Source organism: Columba livia, chromosome 1 (assembly GCF_036013475.1).
Source record: "Columba livia isolate bColLiv1 breed racing homer chromosome 1, bColLiv1.pat.W.v2, whole genome shotgun sequence".
In the NCBI taxonomy this organism is placed as follows: domain Eukaryota; kingdom Metazoa; phylum Chordata; class Aves; order Columbiformes; family Columbidae; genus Columba; species Columba livia.
The window spans coordinates 123,488,973-123,514,282 of NC_088602.1; the positions used below are offsets into that span (position 1 = coordinate 123,488,973).

At 39.5% G+C, this 25,310-nt stretch overlaps 2 protein-coding genes across 9 annotated transcripts in view; one reads left to right on the forward strand and one right to left on the reverse strand.

Annotated features, from left to right (window-relative positions):
* PROS1 (protein S) overlaps nucleotides 1-25,310 on the reverse strand; it is a 64,817-nt gene that overhangs the window by 19,319 nt on the left and 20,188 nt on the right. The window contains exons 3-8 of one of the 2 annotated variants that reach the window (XM_021287747.2): nucleotides 16,562-16,681; nucleotides 7,190-7,347; nucleotides 6,098-6,122; nucleotides 5,680-5,766; nucleotides 2,053-2,175; nucleotides 1,772-1,894 (exon numbers count right to left, since the gene is read on the reverse strand). In XM_021287747.2, coding sequence (XP_021143422.2) covers nucleotides 1,772-1,894; nucleotides 2,053-2,175; nucleotides 5,680-5,766; nucleotides 6,098-6,122; nucleotides 7,190-7,347; nucleotides 16,562-16,586 — 541 coding nt within the window. In that variant the 5' untranslated portion in view covers nucleotides 16,587-16,681. Of the gene's footprint in view, nucleotides 1-1,771; nucleotides 1,895-2,052; nucleotides 2,176-5,679; nucleotides 5,767-6,097; nucleotides 6,123-7,189; nucleotides 7,348-13,427; nucleotides 13,616-16,561; nucleotides 16,682-25,310 lie in introns of those variants that run through there. The other variant, XM_065076454.1, reaches the window with a different exon arrangement.
* The window catches only part of ARL13B (ADP ribosylation factor like GTPase 13B), a 56,292-nt gene continuing 45,122 nt past the window's right edge, over nucleotides 14,141-25,310 (forward strand). For 5 of the 7 annotated variants that reach the window (XR_010475340.1, XM_065076492.1, XM_065076468.1 and 2 more), the window contains exons 1-4: nucleotides 14,141-14,369; nucleotides 19,183-19,356; nucleotides 21,113-21,183; nucleotides 23,612-23,861. Coding sequence is in view for 6 of the 7 variants with exons in the window: in XM_065076492.1 (XP_064932564.1) it covers nucleotides 19,298-19,356; nucleotides 21,113-21,183; nucleotides 23,612-23,861 (380 nt within the window). In the remaining variant the exon portion in view is untranslated. Of the gene's footprint in view, nucleotides 14,370-14,532; nucleotides 14,753-17,668; nucleotides 17,862-19,182; nucleotides 19,357-21,112; nucleotides 21,184-23,611; nucleotides 23,862-25,310 lie in introns of those variants that run through there. The other 2 variants (XM_065076480.1, XM_065076472.1) reach the window with 2 other exon arrangements.

Sequence of the window (25,310 nt, forward strand, 5' to 3'; positions counted from 1 at the left end):
GTAAAGATTTCCAGTCTCTAAAAGGCACTTCTGCATGCCCTCAGTGAAAAACAAATTTTCTGCCTGCCTACATTTCTCATTCTCTCATGTATTCTGTGGACAACAGGAAAAAGGATGCATGTCCAGGAAGGCAGAGAGAGAGTCTGCAGATTTCCTGTAAGCTAAACCAGACTGCATAATAAAATCCTATCTTAGAAAAAGACATCCAGAAAGACAACGGATAATTCTATCAGAGATTCTTACATGCTACAATCAGTTCATGTCACAACTGTCTTTTAATTGGCTATGTTGACAGGTGTTCAGGTCCCTCACTGTCTCTCCATCCCTCAAACCATTCCACTATCTTCTGTGTTGTTTCCAATTTTCCAATGTCATTTTCAAAATGCAGATGTGACAACTGGATGCAGCATACAGTATCAATCTTATTAAATGTCTTGTAGACAAAAAAATATCATATCTCTGGTAGTACTTCAATTCCTGCTTGTATGAGCAGCGATCATTCTGGTTTTCTCTGTGGTTTTGTAGTAGCTGTGGAAATGGTGCTGCAAAGGGAGAACAGATTCTGCCACTGACTTGAAAGGACTCCCAAAACATTTTTTAAATGTAAGCTGTCCTGAATTTGACCTACTTTTCTACAGTTATTGTGTGTACTCCAAATTCCTAAGTGTAAAATTTTGTAGTTGGATGTAATGAAACACTTAATCCCATTTATGAAATGACAAAACTAGTGCTCTAGGTACTAAGGTATATTAGTTTATTTTTATCTTTGATTATTTTTAACCAACTTTTGCAGTATCTTTCCAAGAATTACAGAGATTCTAAACAACTTATCTTCTTGCCCTTTTTGACAAAACAGCAATCTTCTGTACTTCTGGAATTTCTTTGGAAATAATTCATTCACCAAAAAAAAAAAAAAAAAAAAAAAAGACTAAAGGAAAGAAAGAAAAAGACTAAAGGAAATGACAACAGGAGATGGCCTTCTAGTCTGGCCTCTTATAGTATTCAACATTATTCAAAACTGTTGGCATAGTTCAACAATAAAACATATGACATTAAACTGGAATGAGGTTGTGTTGTTTTCTAACTAGGCAGTAAGAATTGCTAATTATGTCAAGACATAGTCTTTATCTGGAATGGAATGAATCACGTAGGTCATGGCAAATAATAACAGATAGAAGCATGTACAGAAAAAAAATTATGCTGAGTGAGTTAAAGACAAATCCTTCTCTCCATTAAGAGCATTTTCAGGTTCATTAATAGCTTCTCCAATGAACTTCAGACTTCCAAAAGAGCATCATTACTAATTAGGAGTGATTCAGACTAAACCAGTGTTTACCAGACAGGATTTCCATGGCAAGAATGTTAGCTGGTCGCACCACTCTAGATTCTTGTTTCAGCATGCTTAAGGGGTATGGGAAACTGGTTAGTGACCAAAACAAGGTATACAAAGTTCTAGTAAAGAAGCAGAATCTAATATACAGTCTTTCTCCTTTTTTTTTTTTTTCTTTTTTTTTTTTTTCTTTCCTCTATTTGTTTCAACCCACCTCAGTTCTTTGATCTGGTTCACTATATGGTTGCCCAAATGCTTGCAGTGGTGTAAGGCTGCGGGTAGTGAGTAGCCAGGTTGAAGGTGGACTGCATCTTTCGGAGGCAATGCAAGCTTTTGCTGACTTAGAGCATTTATGGAAGTACTGGACTAACGACTTGCCTCTCTAGTCAACAGGCAATGTACTGTCATGTAATGATGTTCTCCTTAAGTCTCACTTCCTACCTCCACAATCCCGTTTATTTGAGTGCATGAAGTAGCCATCTTCACATAAACAACGGTAGCTTCCAGGTAAATTGGAACAGCGTTGACTACAACCCCCATTTAAGTCTTCACATTCATTTATATCTGCAAAGAAAACAAAATAAAAATCTCTGCTCAGGGGAAGCCATTGATTGACCAACAGTGTGGGGTACCTACGCTTAAAGATCTGGTATTATTCAATAATAGTAGAACTAGAATAGTCTTCCTGAGAACTAACATGGTAATGAGATTAGAGACTATACCTTCTTCACATTTCTCTCCTTGCCACCCTGGTTTACAGATACATGTATATTTGGCTTGTCCATCTATGCAGTCCTTATATCCATCTTTATGGCATGGTAGAGGGCTACACTGGTTTGAAATTTCTGTGGGATAGAAAACATTGGAAACACTTGTTATTTTGGGTTATTTTTCCTCAAGGATCAGTTTAGTCTTTCTTCTTCTCTTCCCACAGGTACCTTTCACCTTTCATGAAACAGGAAAGGGCTTGATGCATAACATCAAGTACCTTACAACCACTGTGCTACTAATTCAGTTAGCAAGAATTTGCAGGTGACTGAGAAAAAACAAAGCCACCAGTACTTTGTCAGATAGAAAACAAACAGAAAACAAATGACTCACTAAACCATGTTAATCCCTGAAAGATGTGAACAAACACAGACTCGATACTATTTTCATTATATTTTAAGGATGCACTTGACTAAGAACAGTGCTCTGCCACATCATATTACCACAAATTTCACTAGAAATACCAAAGTTTCAAGGATATCAAGCACTCAAGATTACAGAGATCAGTTCCTCTGTTCAAGGAGGGTCATATTCACAGAGGAACTAACACCTTGGGTTGCCTTGGCTGTCCAGGTGCTGGGCGTAGACTAGATACCTCAGTGTCTAATATTGCTACCTTTTACAAATATTAACTTCAATGACAAATTTGTATTGTAAAGAATGATTGAAGACTCTTTATACATGCTGGCAAGACCTCAGAAAGCAAGGCTCAAAATACATAGACTGGGGCACAGAACACAGAATTCACTGCCTTTTTTGCTCCAACCAAAATACGTGACGTTTTTTAACTTTTTCCACCATTTTCATAATTTTACATCAGCATACCACATAAGGCATCATTCTATTTGTGCTTTCTAAATATGCTGGTAGCTTTACGGACTATTTTTCTGCAAGCCTCCAAACACTACAAATACATTGTTTCTACTTTAAAGTTATGTATTTTATAAAGCTCTGGAATGTAATTCTGAAGCATGCTTTAAAAAAAAAAAAAGTAGTGTCCTAAAAGAACAGGTAACAGAACGAAAAGCATGTGTTCCTGCAGACTGAAACTTGCTACAATTCTGTACCTAAGGCCTCACTAGATTTCTTAAATGTTTCTTCACTCAAAAGAGCTAAAGAACTGAGCAGCATAGAATTTTAAGTTTGGCCTTCTGTCAATTAAGAAAGCTTAAAAAAATCTGTGTTAGTATATTTGTCAATTAAAGCTACTTCTAATTAAATTCTGCTGCAAGTAAAAAGCCGAGGGGTCAGCTGAGCTCCAAAACTTGAGCACATCTAGCTTAGGTGCTGCATGCCATAGAACATGTTGTAGATGAAGACTGGCAGAAGAAATTGCACAGAAGAAATAACAAGAATGCAGTTTATGTATGGATCCTTCACAGCAATATCCAAAAGTATGTTCTGGAACTCCCTTTGTTTTTTTTCTCCTTTTTGATTATTTACTGCTTTAGCAGGTGCAGGAACAAGTATGTGAACCAAGCTTGGTATGAACAAAGCATTTAGTAAGTGATAGAGGTGGAAGCTGGTTACCCTTAAAGTGTGCAAATGGGGAACAAACTTGGCTACAAATGTTTCTGAGCAAAAGGTAGTGACAGCTGGCAGTCTGTTCGGCAGTGTGAAACATGAGTAGATGGAATGAGGAAAATTAAGGATACTACGGGCAAAATGAGGAAACCAATGAATGAAAAAAATAACTGGTGAAATACACCAGAGGAAGAAGACAAGATGGGATGGACAGGACTGGATAGACAAAGAGGCTGTGTCCACAGATGAATGATGAAGATGTCACTGCAGGAGCAGTAATGTAGCAGCTATTTCTGCTCTTCCCTGTTCAGGGTGCCTTCTGATCTACTACCCAGCAATGCTTTTTGATAAACATTTGTGACAAAAACTAAATGTCAGAACTTAGCCTGCAATGTACAGGGTAGGTGGCAAGAAGTGCGCTGTGGTACTTGTAACCTCTGCCACTCAGAGGGTCTGGTACTCATGAGATGTGTCATGTCATAATTATTTTTTGTAACTGTTTATCCAGAAATGTGTGTTCTGAAATAGGTTCATTTCTCTTCTGAAATAAGTCTTTTGGGCAAGTCTGAAAACAATAACATTATTTTTCAGTTCTATTTGCATTGTTAGTTTTATTCCTTGATTATTTTTTTTTTAGCTTGAGATTCAAACTAGTTACTGTATTATTATTAAAAAGTACCTATTATAACTTATTTATTTATCATTAGGAAATTTGGATTTTCCATTTTGACAATATCAAAACAATTTGGATCAATATGTTCAGAAAGACATAATTTTAAAAATAATAATTTAAAAATCTGTTAATATCAATATAATAAAATCTTTGCCTCAATGAAAAATTTTAAAAAATTGCTATATAATTTTAATGAGAATTTTAAATTCCATTTTCTCAGCAGTATCTCCTTTCCAGAAATGTGCATGAATTTCTTTGAACATTTAAGACTTAGAAACACCTGCAAATTTTATGTATACTCTCTTTACCTCTCCTTTATCCCAGTGACTGAGCAACAGCAATTTTTTTTCTTTTTAATTTGATTTTGTAATGTCAACCCAAATAATGACTATCAAGTAAACTAGTTGTTTTCACTGGGTAATGCACGAAAACTGCTCATTTACACAATTCTGAAAAATCCTTTCCTTCTACGACCTCTAATGAGACTGAGATAGACTGATATGAATAGGAGTACACTTTAGTTTGGGACAGCAGTTGCGTAGGTCAAGTGATCTGGAAAATATGTTCATCCATGACCATGTGCAGTGTAATTATTAAAGATATTTTTGTCTTCTGTTACTCTTAATGACAAAAACAGTGTCAGATGGCTAAGTATTCCCATCCAAACTAACTACAAGCTTCTTTGATGTAAACATGCTATAACAGTTTAAGAGGTTTAGAGAGATGTTTCAACTGTGGCAAGTAAGAAATAGGGTACAGATTTCTTCTTGTGATTTTTACTAGGAAAAAAAAGAAGAATTCACACTGGACTTACAAATGTGTAGGCATAAAAAATAAAATATTCGAGCAGAGTCACAAGCTTCATGCTTTGTGACCTTCCTGCATCTGGAGTCAATGACTATGTTTTCCAGCTAATGTTTGAATTTTTCAGCTGGTAATGTTACACACTTCATGAAAGGCTACAGTGGGCCAAAGAGTGGTAGAAAGGAGAATTAACCAGATGGTCCCTTCCCTTAACTGACAGAACAGCACTTGCTAGATGCAAAGAGTCAGGCATAACTATTAAAGACATGATAAAATGCAGAGGACATAGTAGGGTTGGTGTAGGACAGTCTTCTGTTTCCAGAAGAATTCTGCCTTCCATTTTGCAGTTAATTACATTTCTTTTACAGCATGCTTTATAAAGTTAAAAAGAGTCACACCACTTGCTCTAAAACTCTCCATCTCACCTAATATTTTTTGTCAATTGCTGCTCCAGATAACTGAGTTTGCCTGAGTTAAATGGAGATTGATCCCTTTTTTTACCTATGTGAACTACTTTTTAGCCATGTACGTGTGTGCATTAGGTACAGAGTGCATCAGGTAAAGTAACAGCAGCACTTACCATTGACACAAACCCTCAGGTCATCTGGAGAATCTGGAGTAACTGCAGTAACCCTGAAAACCCCTGCTCGATGGGAGGCAAGGCAGCCTGCAAATGCAAACCCACACAATCTGCTTATGATACAAACAATCATTTAGACTGAAATTACAACAGCTTATGCATAGCATCTTCAAAGAGTCTGTTCTCACAGCCTGAATTAGAAAACTTGTCTGGGCATATTAAGGACAGCTGATCACAGACCAATCATCTGAGTGCCTCTGCTAGGATCTAAGCAGGCAGAACTGCCTAGGAGCTACTATGCATTATAATCAGCAAGGAAATCATTCAGGCGCTATGGGCAGAATAACTAAACTAGTATTACCTAAATAAGAAGACCAGTGAATGATATACTAGGGTTGTTCAGGCTTTTTGTACTTACTTAAATATTTGGGATAAAAATATTCCTGCAAAAGAAAAATAAAGAGTAAGAAAAATGTAAGGTAGATAGAACTGCAGTAAAATATGCTACTGAATATGTTCTAAAGTATCTTTTGTTTATAACTGTAAAAGAAGCAAAAAAAAAAAGTAATTTTGATTCATAGAATGTAGAACAAGTTTTCTATATTATAACTGTTTAGGCTAAGGCAGCAGATTACTTAATAAACACAAGGCTCACTGGAGAGATTAAGATACCGCATTGAATTGGACACTTCCAAAATGAAGAAAATGAAAATTAATTTGGTGTCAAAATGACTTTGAAAACTGTCTCTTTGAATGGGAATATCTTGCCCAATGTTGTTACTGGATGCAGAGCAGCCTCCCTTATTTCCCCTTGTCACCCTAAAATAAACAAAAACCCCTGCAAATGTTGAACATCTTGCATGCAATTGATTCAAAATAAAGTGAAAAGCATTACTAAACCAGACATTGTTAAAAACAAATTATTATTGATTACTGTAACAATTTAATCTTGACAATCAGAATATCAAAATACATGGAGTTTTATTAAAGTCAGAACATGGAACTGATTCTTAGTTTGCAAAACAAGAACTTGATTTAACCACATATTTTTTGTAATGACCCTTTTGTAGTACAAAACTGAATAAAATTTATCTAATACTAGACAATATGCACTGGGACTGAATGCAAGAAGAGAGTTCTCCCAACTGGGAAAAAAAGCCAGAGTAATATGTCCAGTCCCCTTATTAAAAGGGCTGCACTGCCATGCATCCTCTGAGTAAAATTCTAATTGAAGCCAACAGGGTTTCTCCACATGGAATGCTTGCAGACAATTGTGGTCTAAAACTGGTGATCCGTACTTGAAATTAAAATAATATCTACTCAACTATTCTCTTTGCTTATACAGTCTTCATTATTAATTGTGTGGGTTCTATACACAAAAGAATTTCAAAGCAGTCCTTGGTCTGCATGCTGGGATTTTTTCAGCTTTGCAGTGTGAATTTCACGTACTTTTAGCATTCCCTCTGCAAAGAACTACTACCTACCTCGTAGATATTAATCAGATACTTACAGTTTCAGGATTATTTTCAAAGATTTCCCTGGCTTCTTCCTTATTGCATAATTCTTCAATGCACTCTCTTTCTAAATTTCCCTTCTTACTTTCTTCCATAAAAGAATTTGCTCGACGTTTCCTCACCAGGAACTGAGAGGCATACTGCTGAGATAAAACTTTGTAGAAACAAAGGAGCTCTGTTGTTATTTATTTAGTTTTAACAGCTGAAAAACACTGTAAACACTGAACAAATATGAGAATCTAAAACAAAAATCTGAATTAAATGCTTACTCAGGAGCTTCTGTTTGCTATCATTTTGGCAAATGGGCAAACAATCCTAGGATTCTGTTTTCTGTTTGTGAAGTAGTTGTTTCTGACAAAAAAATCCTGAGTCACCCGAAAAAAGTCTGTGCAATGCTATGCCTGAAACATAATTCAAATGTCATATTCAGGACAAGATTTTTTTTTTTTAAGCTATGGATATTACAAAGTGAGGTATGTGACTAGTAAGTGCAAAAAAAGCTGTGAAGCCTTTTATATGTTTCACAGTATCGCAGTATGTTTGGGATTGGAAGGGACCTCAAAAGATCATCTAGTCCAATCCCCCTGCTGGAGCAGGAACGCCTAGGTGAGGTCACACAGGAACATGTCCAGGCGGGTTTTGAATGTCTCCAGAGAAGGAGACTCCACAACCTCCCTGGGCAGCCTGTTCCAGTGCTCTGGCACCCTCACTGAGAAGTTTTTTCTCAAATTTAAGCGGAACCTCTTGTGTTCCAGCTTGATCCCATTACCCCTTGTCCTATCACTGTTTGCCACCGAGAAGAGCCTGGCTCCATCCTCATGGCACTCACCCCTTATATATTTATAAACATTAATAAGGTCCCCCCTTAGTCTCCTCTTCTCCAAACTAAAGAGACCCAGCTCCCTCAGCGTTTCTTCATAAGGGAGGTGCTCCACTCCCTTAATCATCTTCGTTGCCCTACGCTGGACCCTCTCCAGCAGTTCCCTGTCCTTCTTGAACTGAGGGGCCCAGAACTGGACACAATATTCCAGATGTGGTCTCACCAGGGCGGAGTAGAGGGGAAAGAGAACCTCTCTTGATCTACTAACCACCTCCCTTGTAATACACCCCAGGATGCCATTGGCCTTCCTGGCCACAAGGGCACAGTGCTGGCTCATGGTCATCCTGTTGTCCACCAGGAGCCCCAGGTCCATTTCCCCTACACTGCTCTCTAATATGTAATTTCCCAACCTATACTGGAACCTGGGGTTGTTCCTACCCAGATGCAGGACTCTACACTTTCCCTTGTTAAATTTCATTAGGTTATTCCCCGCCCAACTCTCCAGCCTGTCCAGGTCCCGCTGGATAGCAGCACAGCCTTCTGGTGTGTCAGCCACCCCTCCCAGCTTAGTGTCATCAGCAAACTTGCTGATAGTACACTCTATTCCCTCGTCTAAATCGTTAATGAATATATTGAATAATATTGGCCCCAGTACTGACCCCTGAGGCACTCCGCTAGATATTGGCCTCCAACTAGACTCCGCACCATTGACTACCACTCTGTCTTCTCTCCTTAAGCCAGTTTGCAACCCACCTCACTACTCTATTGTCTAGACCACACTTCCTCAACTTCACTGTGAGGATGCTGTGGGAGACTGTGTCAAAGGCTTTACTGAAGTCAAGGTTTCAGTGATCTAAAAGTAAATATTCTGATCCTATTTAACTTATGAGACCAAAAATATGCTTATATAATCAGGCTGTTATATAATAAAATCATAGAATCATTTCAGCTGCAAAAGACCCTCAAGATCATCAAGCCCAACCATAACCTAATTCTAGCACTAAACCATGTCCCTAAGAACCTATACACCTTTTAAACACCTCAAGGGATGGAGGTGTAATTAACATAAATGTAATTAGCATTAATGTTATTTTATTTTTCAGAACTGTAAATAAAAAGACAAAGCAAAAGGTGAGAATTAGGTCCTGAGAAATATCAAGGCATACAACCTACAAATGCATTCACTTTTTACGAAAATAAAATACAGTCCTAGCTTTTGTATTTCAGGTCTATCATGTTTTGTGTCATTACTTAGTTTTCATGTGTCTTGTTATTGTCACTTTATTGACCTTTACACAAATGGTGAACAAATGAGTTGAGAAATTATATTAAAAATGAAAGATGTCACTTTGCTTCTATGTAAAGCTTGGCTACCATAGTAATAAATCTAAACATGAACTTCTTCAGCATTTCATTGGTTGTCTTATCAGCACTGACTACAGCATCCAAGGAAAAATATGCAGGCTAAAACTCAGAAAAAGTACAGCCACCTAGAAGAACTTAGCTGAAAGACAAATCACTAAAAGGGAACTAGTCTTGTTTCTAACAAAACCAGGACAAAAGCACACAACACAGAACAGCAACTAAATTAGACTGCCTCATTAGTTCAATTTTTGGACATACCTTGTGACTGAGAAAAAAAGAGATTGGAAGAAGTCCATCTCATAGGGTTAAAGAGCATGGCTGACATATGTTAGTTAGGGAGAACCAGAGTTCTACACCTGCCCTTCTTCTATCAGCCTTTGCACAACTTCTCAGGACTAGCACAACTGCATGAGGGTCATGACTCCTACAGTGCCAACCAGATATGGTGTACATATGTATTCATTACTAGTCTATGAAGATTAATTTAAGCAGACCTAGTCAATGCAGTACTGTTTATGAGCATGCAATACCTCAACCCCAGAGCACCTTTCTGAGACACGCCAGCAGCCAAGTGTCAGAGAACAGCCTCCCAACACCTGTGCACTAATGGGAAAGAAAAAACTTTAAAATGCTTATCAGAAAGAGCAGCTAATGAGGCCCAGAACTTGAAGTGAGAATAGCTTTCAGGTAACAGATGTAACTAAAACCATACTATCCTAAACACATTACTAAACGTCTCTATCAAGTGACAGGACACACAACCAAAGCACTCTGAAGTGCTGCGACATTAAGTAATGACCTAAAGAAATCTTTCTGTCACAGCATCCTAAATGAATTTGTTGTGCGACAAGCTTGTCACTTCAAATTGATGTACTTGCTTTCATTCTGATAAGACTAAGCCAACAGGCATTATTCCTTGAGCATAAGATAAACATACTACAGCACATCTCCAAAGTTTTGAAGCATACCTTTCTCTCAGAGAGCAACCAGCAAGTTGCTTAGAAATGCAAGGAGCAGTCACCTTGAGCCCTTCACCACTACGTATATATACTAAATATTTGAGCAGGCAACAGTCTGGTATTTGAGGATTTGTTTCTTCTTCTTTATATGTTGATCTATGTGGTGCTTTTACTGGAGAATGGAAAGAACTCTGTAAGGTGAAGACTGATCCTCAAGAAAACTGCTCAGAGAAAGAAGAGTCTTATCCTACTTTCTGGGTGCCCACTTTCAGAAATTCTTGGCACAAATTAAATTACTCAAGTCTTCTTCCCTCCACTACTTTTTGTCACTTTTACAAATCTTAGGTATGTCATGAGTACAACTCAAGGGCTGTTAACAATGTATTTCAAGATCTGGATTTCGATCATCTTGTTGTTACCTATCTCTCATACAGCACTTTGAAATGAATTGGAAACTGCTGCTAGAAGGAGCAATGAACTGCTCCAACTGCAGATCTCATAGACGTTTTGTCTCAATCTATGAGCTGGCCATTAAGATATTATCTGCTGGGAGATGTGCAAAAAAACACAATGAGATGACAGAACAAGAAGGGCCTCATGAGAGCTCTTCTGAGCCTCAATTGCACTGGAAAGCAGAAAAACATTCTGATTATTTATCACCAACTGCTGCTAGCAGTGTCATCTTAATTCATTTAGGTAAATGGCTGTATTTGTAATTACATAAAAGCAGACTAATAAAGAAGGACAGAGAAACTCTTATCTGTTCTGAGGGAACCGGAGTGACAACAAAATAGTAAAACTGCATTCCACCTGCTAATTTTGTTTATATTGAAGGTTACTACTAGCATAATCATGCTGACATAGCTTTGAGGCAGAGGCTTTGTGGTGTAGATGGGGCCTAATTCACAGCTGACTACCTTGTTTTAACATCACTCTCATTTTGACACAGTTTTTCAGTAAACAAAGCGCAAGAAAATTCCAAGTGTGTGCAATGTTCTTGAGGACGTTACACCATACATAACATTGCCCACCTCATGTTTTCAGTATATTGGGGTAATAGAAATAGGTTTATTCCTCTACATCACATCCCCTACATTCAGCCTTCTCCTAAGCTGACTTCCTATGACTTTTGATTTTAAATAAAACATGTAACTCAATGCAAATTCCATATTTTTATTTCAAATATTTCATTTTTCATGCACAGAATTAGTAGTGTATTTATTCAACTGGTTTCTCCTTGCAAAGATTATGGTAAGACCTTTATATATATATATATATATATATATAAAAAAAAAAAAATCCTCACTGCTACTGCTGCCGGTTTGATTACAGGAAACTCCAGCCCACCTCTAAGCCTGCCAAAGCAATAGTTAACCCTTAATGAACTCTGTGTTTATTTGATTATCACTGTAGCCATATGGAATTAAACAGCCTTCTGATTTCAACAGATGTTGTACAGACACAGTGTCGTGATTACTTGTCAAGTACCTGTTTAAAAGTAATGCTACTAAAAAAGAAAAAAAAAAATTAGGGGAGAGGATGAGATTCAGTGTTGCTTTACAGCTGTTTTATAGTGCAGATACAACTATAAACCTGCCTTAAGTGGGCTGGTTAAACATAGCTTAGAGCTGCTAACCTAATACTCAGTTGTAGTCTACAAGTGCTCTCTCCCAGAAACTCAGAAGACTCAATGAAGTGAATAAAAAGGAAATGTGATGCCACCGTACAAAGTGGAGTCATCTTATCTGTACAGCTGCTATATTGCAATCAGCTCCATAGTTCCAGTGACTTCTGAAATGCCCATCACTGACACAAACTTTATGCTGCCAACAAAATAAGGCCAACCACCTGTTAATGTTTGCCTGTTCCTCCTCCATATTTTCCAAAACTTGTCCCTTACTGGATGTTGGACCAAACACAGTTGCACTCAGACTTGCAAAGAGGCACCTTTTCATTATGATTATTGAATGTATAATCTGCATTATTAAGATCTTTCTCCTTTTTTTTTTTTTTTTTTTTTTTTGCCCATCCCAGAAATCTCTGGCATTGTTCAGAGCACAAGATAGGTAACCAGACTACAGGGACCACAGAAATTTTGCATGAGTAGGTCAATTTCTGATTTCCCACTGTTCATAAAAGAGAGAACTGACAAAGTATACAGTGAGGGGAAAAAAATGGAACATAAAATGTGACTAAAACAGGAGAAAAGAACATGACGAAAGATGTATCAGAAGTTTTATTTTTATGATTTGTTAAAAAATAAGTTAAAAAATGAACTTTCATCTTTCTGTACTGGTCCCTTCATAGTCAGAATCTCTAGCATTCAAACAGAGGTCTGAATAGTAAACATTAGGTTTCTCTTCTGCCTGTTTAATCATTAGTAGAACACGTCAGAAACAGGCTTACTTTGAGCTGCAATTCTGCCTTTCCAGGTACATATTGTCTTCCTTTAGTACTAAGCTCAAAGACTCGTACATCAAAGACATAAGCTTTGATTTTTTTAAAATTTAAATGAGAGAACGTGTAGTTCTTACCTACATCTGAACTCACCCAGAGAGTCAGGGCTGCTTGCCCGGACTCCACAATAATGCCACTCTCCTGAGCTCATGATCTCTCGAGCGTTTTGCTTCCAAGCGAGTCAAGCGCCGTTTGAAGGCAACACTTTCCCTGAGCTGCAGAGCTGCGTTTCGGCCGCAAACATCTTCCCAGCCGACACCAGCCCCCAAGCTACCGCTCAGCTGCCCTAACATTAACCACTGGCTTCGAGAGAGCGGCCAAAACCGACGGGGATCAAGGCGCTCCACCAAGGCGGTGGTTCAGTGGCACCTACCCGGGAACGGACGACGCGATGCGTGGGACGGGTGGGGAGGGCCGCCCCTCGCCCCGGTGCTGAGGCGGCCGCCTGCCGCACCCCCGTCCCCACTTTCACTGGGAACGGCGCCGGCCGCCCGCTCAGCAGCTCGCCGCGGGGGATCCCGGCGCCCCCGGCCCTCAAGGGTGGGCGGTTGGTAGCGCGAGAGGCGTTAACGGACACGGCCCACACGCCCCGGCCCTGCTCGCCCCCCAGCCCTCCCGCCTTGCCTCACTCACAGGTCGCGGCCTCCGCGAGGGCGATGGCCACCGCCAGGCCCACCAGCAGCGGGAGGCACCGCCTGCCCCGCGGCCTCATCGCTGCCGGGGGGCGGCTGGGACCGGGCACGGCGCCGTGACTGCGCGGCTGCTCGTCTGCGCCGCGGCCGGGGCAGCGAGGCCGGCCGAGCCTCTGGGGGCGGGAGGGAGGGGCAGCGGGGCGGGGGGTAGGCTGGGCTGTGTCCGGGCAGCTTTGCCCTGCGGGAGCGTCAGCACGGCGCTGCGGGAACGCGAAGGGTTCGCTCCGGGGCGGCGGCCGCGGCAGCCGGGCACACGGGGTTCCGCGGGCATCTTCCTGGGGAGCGGCTGTCGGGGCGCCTCTGACAGAGAGCGAGAGAGCGCAAACCAAGGAGGGCTTCGCACCAGCGGGAGAGGAGCAAAGCGAGTGCGGCGCCGGGCATTACTGTAGGGTCGCGCGGTTGTTCACTTTCGGCCGGAGGGACCCGAGGCAGTGCCCTGTCCTCGCTGATTGGCTGATCCACCTCAGGCACGGAGGGAGCCCCTAGTTCCTATTGGTTAACCGCAGGCCGCACTTCTCGCTCATCTCCGTCCGAGCATTGATGTTGTCCGTCTCCGCGCTGCTTTGATACCGATAAGTTTGTCCCTTCCCGTCTTCCGTTAGCGGTAACCATGGGTTACCGGCCTGGTTAAGCGTCTCCACTGCCTCGGAGATCTCGGCTTCCACCAATGGGAGGCTTCGCTTGAGCGGGGCGCCGGTCACGTGTCCCCGGAGCCGCTGCGCGTCGGGCCCGGCGCGGAGGAGCTGAGCGGCGTTCCACTGCCGCCGCCTGCCCCTCCCCGCGTTCGGCCGCGGCTTCCCGTTGCCCGGAGCAACGCTACTCCTGCCGGCGCGGAGCCGTTAGCGCTCGGGCGTTATCGCCTCGCGCCTCCGTTGAGCGACCGGTAAGTGCCGGAGGTCGGGGACAGGGCGCGCAGGCAGCGGCGGCCGCCGCGTTTGCTGGTGTGAGGCAGCTGGTTGTGCGGCTCGCCCGGGGCCTGTGCTTCCAGCCGCGGCGGACTGCCGACGGCGCTGCGGAAAGCGGACGAGGCGGGAGCTCTTCAGGTGCTTGCGCCTCCGGGGAGGGCCCGGGGTGAGCCTGCTTTAGGTGAGGTCGTCGCGGTGGAGGGGTCGTCCCGGCAGGCTCGGGCCGAGCGTCCTGCCCGGCTCCCGGCTGGCGGAGCTCGCGTCGAGTGTCTTCCAGCTCCGCTCCAGTCTCCCCGTATTGAACGCATCGTTGTGTGTCCGCAGCGGCAGCCTTGGGCTGTGGCTGTTTGGCAGCCTGCGTGTAAGTGTATAAGCAACAAAGAGTCGATTTTTCTCTGAAATGTTGTTTTTTGCAAAACGAAAGCCAGTACTCCTACAGTGGAAGAGACAAGCAAACGAAACGTGCCTCAACCAAAGTCTGGTGCTAGGGCTGCTTCTCTTTTGGAAACACAAGAGTGGTAGGAATGTGGCTGGAAAGTGTGGAAGCTCGCTTGAACTGCTATTCATTTCTTTACAGAAGAATTTGTGGTCCTGGGGCTATTTCTCACAAGCAATTGTGTGCTTCAGTCTTTCAAGACATCATAGTTTTTGCTTGCATTTCATGCACCTGTTGACTACACTGCAATTTTGGCAGCAGATTTTTGCTGAATATGCCTTCACTGCTCAGTCACTTGGTTTGTTGTTCAGAATATAAAGGTAATACAACTCAAATCCTGTATTCTTAAAATTAAAACAAGTCAGGTAAGGAACGTCACAGTAGGAAGTTGAATAATTAAACTTTATGAGGAGGATCAACTTTAAATTGTTTAATTATTTTAAAGAAAGTGAGAGCTTGATATGACTGAAAAAATTCTCTACCATAAAAGCATCTACCAAAGGCAGAACATATAAACTCTGACAGTGAAATGTGTAAAAGATGCTTGGTTTGTATTTTGATATGGAAGTAAGTGAACTTATTCATTAGGTGACTTTATATGTTGGACTTGCTGGTACCCAGTACTTTGGATGACAGAACATATGGGCTGCTAAGTAGCTATTGATCTTAATCTAGAGTGTTAAGTGCAGTTATTTCTCATGTTTATTTAGTCCCTGTAGTACGCTTTTCTATTCTCTTACCTAAAATTGGGTTCTTTGACATTATTAGTCCTTGACACTTGTGCTGACCTGCTATATAAATGGTATGCTGGCTTAACTAAACGGTTTTGTGTACTTCTGAGCATGTTGGTTTTGCTTCACCTTAACGAGCTTAAAGAGTGCAAGCTGACAGAGTATCTGGAGCAAGTTCTGAATGTTCTTAATGTATAAAATACATAGAATATGTTCCATACATATTTCAGAGATCAAGTCTCTAAAAATAACATCACACAATGTTGTACCTTGCCTCTCTACCATAATTTTCTCAGCAATGTTGAAGTGTCCTTTCCTCCTATAGTGGCATGTTTTGGAAAGTTAGCTTATTTGTCACCTCCCGCCCACCCCCTTTAGGGTTTTGTATTTAAACAAGATTCCTCTGCTATGATATGGTCGACCTGTGCTCTTCATGCTTTAACAAATTTTCTTCATTTCAGGAATCTCTTTTGTATGCTATGAGCCATATCTGCTCTTTAGAGCAATTTTGTGACAATTTGTAAAGCTAGACAATCTGTATAATATGGGATGAGAATTGTTCTGTGATGATGCTCAGGCACTGAAAATGTTAAGTTTTTGTTAGTGCATTGTTCATTGAGCTGTTACATTCTACTTTCCAGCCAAATGCTGAAAGTTTGTGTAGCTGTATTCTCAAAGTTAGCTTTGTTCATTCTTGCTTGTGGGTTGAGACACCATATTCCACTGCATGTGACTTTTTTGAGGTTTTTGTTTGGTTGTTTGCTTGGGGTTTTTAATTTGTTGTTTTGTTTCGTTTGTTTTGTTTGTTTTTTTTTGTTGTTGCTTGTTTATTTTTTTATTTTTTTTTAGCTTCTTCAGAGCCCAATTGTAATACTTGTCATGGTTGTAATCATCTTGCTCTCTTTTTTTAGGAACTTCTCTGATCTTCATATGCTAAGTTCTCCTGTGGAGAAGCTAATAGAGGGTGCTCTTATATAATGGATTATAAATATTTAAAGAGTACCTGTTGTCTCTGCTGTAGAAGACATCTGACCAGTTTCTGATATTGATTGATGACAGATCCACACAAAGGCATCCTTGAATATGTTACTTCATAAGATCAGGAGGAGTTCTCAGTTCCTACCTGTATAAATTATTGAAACCATCATTGTTTTTTTAGGGGCAAAATATGTTTGCTAGGGATAGTTCCTCATCTTTTTTCTACTTTTATTTGCCTAGATTGGGAAGATGACAGCTTTGGAAAGTTGTTAGAATCTTTAATTATTCAGTTTTCTCCATAATTTGAAATTACCTTGGTTTGAGGTTAGTTATAATTTAAAATATAAAAGGAATTTATTTGTTTAAAAAAAAAAAAAGAGTTTTGAGAAACAAGCTTTAGGAAACTTGCTGTGGTAGTTCAAAGTGTCACAACTCTCAGTTAATCTCATCATGGAGGCAAGTTAGTGTAGGGAATATCTGTCTACATCTCAGCTGCTCTGATATGAATCCAGTTGTTTCTTTAGCTTAAGCTGCTGATCAAAATGAGAGCTAAGATGATATGAACCTATGAGCTGAGGTGGTAATGCACATTCCTTCTGCAAAGGTTGTGATAATCTTTGGAGGAGAGATGGGTTATGTCCTTAACCAACATCCCATGTCCCATGACATTTGCATGGATGTTATTCCCCTATTCCAGAGCCCCTGTCATGCCCCTTCCCTGAATAAGAAGAGTTGATGACTTGGGCTCCATCTCTGGAGGTGGTCACTCAGGGTAGGGGAAGTGGCACGTTGGACTGTTGGGTGTCAAGCCCCACTTGGGTTGGGTCGCCACCACACTCAGTTGATTCCTAACAAGGCTCATCATCCTTTAGTTCAAGTGGTTCCTGCTGTATTCTGCCTGTAATGCACAACTCAAATACATGTTATTTTCCTCCAAGTTTAAATCTTGAGATACACACTGGATTTCCCTATGCTTCCACACTACCCACTAAGTGCACTTGAGCAGGCATGATACCACAAATGGCTTTGCCCTTTCCCAAGGGAGAAGCAACCTGAACAGCCTTTTCCAGCCACTAACAAGCACTAGACTCTAATGTGCAGTAAAGTAAGCGAGCTCAGTGACCAGGACGAGGGCCTGCCAGTTATCAACTATAACATGCCCAGATCAAAGTCATTATTATCTTTAGCCACATGTTGCCATTGAGAAGGTCAGTGGTGGGTTGGCCTTGCCCAACAGCTAAACATGCCCCCAGTGACTTTCTCACTCCTGTCTTCCGCAGGATGGGGAGAAGATAGAAGGAAGATGAGAAGAATTGTGGGTAGAGGTAATGACAGTTTAATGGGGAAAGCAAAAGCTGCATGCTCAATCAGAACAAAAAGAGGAATAAATCACTTCTTCCCATCAGTGGGCAGATGTTCAGCCCCTTTCTGGAAAGCAGGGACTCAGCATGTTTAATGGCTGCTTAGGAAGACAACTATGAACATTTTTCTCTTCCTCCTTGAGCTGTTTTTTGCTGAGTTTATCATATGCTGTGGAATACCCCTTTGATCAGCTGGGGCTGATGGTGTCCCCTCCCAACCTCTACTGGCTGAGGGGAAAGGAAGGCAGGGCGGAGTGGGAAAGAAAGTAAGCCTTATGCTGTGCAAGCATGTCCAGTAATAGCCAAAATATTCATGTGTTAGCAGTGTTTTAGCTGAAAATACAAAGCATAGCACCACAGGCTGTTGTGAAGAAAGTAGCAGCCAGACTTGGTACATCATCCTACCAGGGAGGTTGTAGATTTGAACTTGTGAATTAAAATTGCCCAAAGCTTGCTTACAAAAGGCCTTTATATGGGCAGCTACTGTTGTTTGCAGTAGGATTGTTGTAACTAAGGGAATTTTAAAGCTTTTGCATCTTTGTGCACTTGACTGCATGGTTTGTGTAAGCTTTACTGTTTCTTTGCTAAGTGTGCATACAAAGAAAGAAATGTGCACATGATCACACTCTCCATTTTGTTATACAGAGGAACACAAAAAAGTGGACTGTTCCCTGTTGCTTCCTCCTGCATGAGGAGTAGAAAGGGGGATTATAAAATAATGGAAATACATGATACTTCTGTTTAGTGAAAATTACTAGATATTAAGTTGCCAGTTTCTCAGAGTACTCCCTGGAGAACCCAGTTTCCTTGTCGTGGGATCTTTCTGTGTAAAATAAATTGACAGTTAAATGAATATACTTAACAGGTAGGACATTATTTGCTTTTAATACCTTATCCTGTTCTGTTCTTACAAGCCTTACTTATGCTTGAAATTGGTCTTATTTTCTGTCTGTCAGCAGAGCTGTGGGCTATGTTAGCAAGGCAAGCACTGGAATCTCATAGCTTGATTTGTCTTACTGCTGTAACTTGCAAGTTTCCCTATATGCAGTAGTCTTGCATTATTATTTTGTATGAGTACTGTGTTGTTGCTGCCCAGGTATGTGAAGTGGGGACACATGGCGTGTGAGAGGATGGAACATTGAAACATATAAAGAGACTGTCGCAGGGCTTACTGAATATGGCACACTCTGAATGGTCAGGCTGCTGCTAGGGAAAATCCTTGCCTTGGTTATACATAGGAGCTAACTATGCTGCTTTTTTTTTTTTTTTCTTCTTCCCTTGCTAGCAGTGACAAGACACCATCTGGCATCTGCAATTTCTCTCCCAGTCGTCTTGGGTTGTGCTGGCCTGTCCACATCGTTTCTGTAGTTTTCATGGCTCTAGATGGCTAGTGAAGGGAGATGTTCAGTCTAATGGCCAATTGCTGCAGCTGGTTAAAACGGTGGCAGGAACCTGTCAGGTAAAGATGTAAAAATATTTGACATTTCTGTACTGACCTTCTCAGACTGTATTTCATGTCCTCTCACCTATGTTTTACTTTATTTGCTATATAACATTGTCTCATGTTTTTTAATTCTGAGATAAAATGCATCATTTATTTTTTCTCCAAGAGAGAATCAATACATCTTCTGAACTTAAAAGTTAAAAGTTAATCATCTCTAATTTGGGCCCTTGGTTTCTGACTTCAGGAAAGTATAACGTTCAAAATATTGTCCTTTGCATACTGTTTCATCAAGTTGAGCATTATGGGGTGATGCTAGAATGTTGATGTGAAGTTTATTTGCTTTTTGTCGTATTGATTTAGTTTTTGCATTTTGAGATTCTGAAATGTAATGTGTTAAAACACTTTGTCAAGAGTAGACTATAGCCCCAGTGTAATACTAGTTTTCTTACTATTATCTAAGTATCTTAATACTGCATTTTGAGAGTAGCCTGGTGATCCATTCTCACTTATGGAATTCTACTGTTTTCATCTGTTTCCGTTACTTTTACTTTGAAATCCTGCATCCTTTTCCCTCAAGTTAGCAGAGAGGCACACATAGTGCATTGTTTTTTTCAAACTATTTACAAGCTACAGGGAAATGGAAAAGTGTTACACCACACAGTTATACTTTACACTCATGTAGCAGGATTTGCTCTTTTCTTCAGTGCTACATAGTTTAGGTTTTATAGAAAGTGCTGTTGTTCAAAGAACTATATTGGATTTAATTGCTTTCTGATACCACCAAGGTATGGACAATTGTGAGTTTATAAATATTCGTGGCTGTTCTGATTTTTATCTTACTGTTAAAGTATAATTTACTATGAACATACTACTCTTCATTTTAGGCTCTTTTTTCAGAGGTTTTTGGCTCTTCTGAAGAAACTCACATGAATGATGTGTGATGATATCATAATTTTAAGATTGGAAATAATGATGTTTTTAGTATTCCCTCACTTAAAGGGGCATAAAATTGAGCGAATTTCTTTGACTCCTCTGAGTTTCTGTGACTAGGAGGAACAATTGAGATATACATGTATATACTTTCCCTATTGCTTTGCTTAAAATCCTATCCTGGTATAAATTCTAACCTGTCTGCCACTTTGCTTGTATATTGTACATACTCAATAATGCTGGTTTGCACATTGGCAGTCTAGATTGCTCCTTCTTGAAGCAAAGGCACAATGAGTACCAGTGCCACTTTTCTTACAGCATCTGATGTTGTCTGCACAAGTGTTGTGTACTGTAGTATTGTTCAGATGCATTGGTTGAGACAAATGTATTTCTAGTATAGACACAACTTTGAGGCAGAGAGACAGTAAAAATACAGAGGAATGGAAATGAAATTATAGAAATAGTTAGAGACCATGACCATTCCCGAAAAAAAGGATAAAATTTACAGTACCATGAAATTAATTTTCATCAAGCAAATATAAATTGAAAGCAAAATCATTGTCTCGTGAAACTTGTAGTGCAATATTAGACTTCTCATTTCATACCTTGTTCTGCTGCTCTGTCTATTCTGTCTAATCAGATAATTTGACATATTGAACATCAGATATACAATTGTAACAATGCCTGCTACTTGGTATTTTGATACCTATTATTTCTACTAGTTTGTGGTAAATTTGCTATGCATGTATTAAAAAGCTGAATTGAATAAATGTTGTATAGCTAGAAGAAAAAATACTTGAAATATCCTTTATTTTTTTTTTTTTTTTCCCTCCTTATGTAGGAAGGTGACCCTAATAATGGTGGGTCTTGATAATGCTGGTAAAACTGCTACAGTCCGAGGAATTCAAGGAGGTAAGCAATTAATTTGTTTTTCATCTAAATAGAACATTGAAAGAGAGAGTATAATTAATAATTGCAATCTAAAATAATTTTAATCTAAACATATTGCTTTGTTTCTTAATTTCTCATCCTCCCATATTGTTGAAAGTAAGTTTTGGTGATTATACCACTAAAAGTGATACAAATGTGGTTGACAAAGTGGGTATGTCACAGGCCTCATGGTGTGAAGACATGCAGATGGAGAAATATTTAGGGGTCTTACCTTTTGAAGGTAACAATTTTCTAGGTAGTTGCTTCAGTAAGAGACCACTTGATTTTTGGAGCATGCTCTGCACCATTCAGTGACACGTGCAAGCAAGATTAATTTGAGATAAAACATGTACTTATCAAAACAAAGCTTCTTTATGGTTTTGGTTTTATTTTTCCACTTGTGGGATTGTCTTTCTAAATAGCTTTCATCTTGTGTAATAACAAGAGTGTACTTACTAGTGTTTTGGCAGACTTGGAGACTCCAACTTGACTTTTTGTTTACATGTGTTATGTAAGTTCACGAACTTGCTAAGTGGGAATAAAGTTATTAATATTCTCTCACTTTTATTCCTGAATCTTTGTCCTGAAAACATGAGAGCTTCACTATTTAGCTTTCTATTTTGTCTCAATAAACTTTAATACCTTTATCAGCTAAACATGACAGTTCTTTCTAAAAGTCCTTTTGTTTTTTTAAGGAAAAAAAAAAGGCGGGGTTAAAGAGGGTATTTCTAAAGGGAAACTCCAGCAAAAGATAGTTCTAACTTCTGTGACTGTTTCCCAGGACTTAAATAGCACCTGCTGTAGAAAGCATTTTTTTCCTTAACAGGGCTTGCAGAGTTTATAACCTTCAGTTAGTCTTTAGAGTTGATAGAACCGGTATTTTTGGCTGTGTACCAGTCATAAAACTTATAGGAGAAGACTGCAGTTATGACTGCTGGGTTTTAGCAGAAACCAAGTGTATTTCAGTTCTTAGGACTCTTAAACCTAAGCAAATCAGCATAGTCACTGAAGTAATATTTGCCAAAATGGCTCTGCAGACTATATGGCAGACCCTGTTTTTATGCTGAAGACTGTGCATTATTGGAGACCTCACTGTACAATAGTAGCATATGTTTCAGCAATATCCCCTCATCATTGATAGCTTTCACCCTTACCCAACCTTTATGTTCACATTGTTCTCTCTTGTAAAAGCACATACTTCCAGCTCATGTGCAAAACATTCTTAAAAATAAAGTCTGCTGAGTTTTGAAGCTGTAGTTTTTCATAAATGGTGTCCTGGGACCCCTCTATTGCTGGAGCCTTGGCTTATGCTGTTCTGGCCAGGCAGCCTGTTATGAATCCCCATCTCAGCTGTGTGTGTATGAAGGATTCTCTCAAAAAAGGAATGTGGTAGCAGAAGTCTGATAATGATTTAGCTTCTGCACTTCTCTTCAGAGCTCAGTGCTTTTGACTTTCTTCCTCTAAACAAGCTGAATTTTACATCTATTTCTTCTGCCTTGTGCTACCAAGCCTACATAAAATGGTTGCAGAGATCCAGGTAATACCCCCTGCAGCTTAGTGATGTGAGGCGAGTACAGGCTTTCTTTGCCCTCTGGAGAGGAAGACAGGAAGCAGAAGTATTAAATGTAAAGCTACAGGTGTGTTTGTGGTTTTTTGGTTTTGGTTTTTCTTGTTTGATTGCTTGTGGTTTTTTTTTTTGTTGTTTGTTTTGGTTTGGGGTTTTTTGTTTGTTTTAGTTTGTTTGTTTGTTTTTTTAGCATATTGTATAGCAAATTGAAAACAAACAAAACTAAAACAAAGGCCAAAACCTGATCTTGAATAAAGTGAATCAAGTAGTTTAGATCTCAGAACATGGTTTTAGTCACTTCATCTCAACTTTTGGTTTGAAGTTTTGAAGCTATTTTGGCAACCGTTGAGGGTTAAAGATAAATTTGGCAGAGTGTAAGGCTTCCCAGGTCATAATTTGTTAACTGTTTTGTTTGTTCTTCTTCTCAAACTTGGACTAATACCATGCAAATACTGTAACTGTTTAGATGGGAGCATTGGTGGTGAGGGGAAAAGTAAAAACTATCATACACTGAACACCACTGCAATTTAACTATAGTATTAAATATTAAAAATCACATTTTTGGCTCTTTTTTTTCCTCCCCCACCCCTGGCCCCAGTGCTCCTGTCTAAATTTATGTGAAGTAACTGTTTGAGAGACTAGTGTATTAGTTTGAAATTATGTCAGGAGAGGGAAGATCTTAATGTAAAAAAAATGTGGTTAGCAATATGGTGTCACTTAACAGGGAGAGTTTGCTCCATGTTTTTAAAATATACATTTTGCTACACAAATCATAATGTAAAATTCTCTTTAAAGAACTAAGGACACATTTTACTGAAGTCTTTCTTCTTTGAACTCGGACAGAGTCTCCTGAAGATGTGGCTCCAACAGTTGGTTTTTCCAAGATTGACCTTAAACAGGGACGCTTTGAAGTCACCATCTTTGATTTAGGAGGTGGAAAACGAATTCGAAATATCTGGAAGAATTACTATGCTGAGTCCTATGGTGTAATATTTGTTGTGGATTCCAGTGACATTGCAAGAATGGAAGAAACAAAGCAAGCCATGATAGACGTTTTAAACAGCCCTAAGATATCAGGAAAACCCGTGTTAGTGTAAGTAACGTTACAAAATTTCAGATTATTAGGAGACTATTTATTAAATTGTTACCTTCAATGCACCTTCTAAAGAAGCATTTATGTAAAGTATAAACATAAGTATAAAGTACAGTAATACTACTGTAACTTCAGCATTAAACAATATTACAATTAGTTTTACAGTATTTCTGAAGTATTTATTTTATGCCAATCTTAGTATCATACTAGTGAACAAAGCCCATCCTTCCTGATTTGTAAATAGTGATATAGTGAGTCCATTCATGGCATCTGGCATTAGATCTTATTTAATACTTCTCAGGGATATTAATTTCTCTTGTCTTTTATTATCAGTGGAAATATAATAAGGTGGGTTTTTTTAACTCTTGAAAATTGTAATATTACTTGAAATGGTATGATAGGCTAAAGGCTTTGCAAGTTTGGCATGGGAAAAATGGTGCAAAAATATTGTTACTATTTAGGCCTATTTCAATTACTTAAATTGTAAATGGCTGACTATATCCTGCAATACCAGTAATCTCTCAGCAATAAATGTTTTGTTCACATAACACATGGTGGTGCTGCTGATACATGATCAGCAAAATCTCATTAAAGAAGGCTTACTTTAATAATGTGTGGCATGTGCTTTTGTTTCAGTGCATGTGTTTTAATTAAAAAAATACTTAATGTTTCATAAGGTTTGGAGACCTTCTTTCACATAACTGGTAGACTCATGAGCTTTTCTTCTAAAAAACTAGGATTTGTAAAATATTGGAAATAACATGCTATTAATTTCAGCCACACAAAAGGTCTTTGAGGACAAATACTATCTAAAAGTTACAAAGTATACTATGAAAGTTTAAAATTATTTATCAGGACAATATCTTTATGTCTGGTGGGCATAAGACCTCCATAATGCAGTAATTACGCAACATTTCTGTGATATTGTAAAGAATCTGTGAAGACAAGAGGAAGGCTGTCTACTTTTAAGAAGTAGCAATGCTCTGGTGATTTGAAGGTGAAGCTGGCTAATTGTTTCAATGAAGTGGAGTGTAGTTCAGCAATCCTAATGGTATTTACGTTGAAAAATAGGTTAGATTTTAACTTCCTTTGCTATCTGAATGTTATCAGTACAGTGAGGGCAGTAAAACCAACTTAATGCAGCTAGTTCAACTCAAATCTGTTCTGAAAATGCAACTGTGACAGTTGACAACTGTGCAGTGTTTTTAAATAAATACAACTTTACCTTTTTGTTTTTTGGGGTTTTGTTTTGTTTGTTTTGTTTGTTGGTTTGTTTTGTGTTTGTTGTTGTTTTGGTGGTTTGTTTTGTTTTCATAGAAATCTTTGTGCCCTAATCCTATAATAGAGTTTATTTGGGTGGCTGACTGTAGCTACAGAGCCCACTCACATTCCTGGGACTTGTGGGACTCTGTCTTACACTTTCGATCCATGTCAGTAGCTAATCAGCCT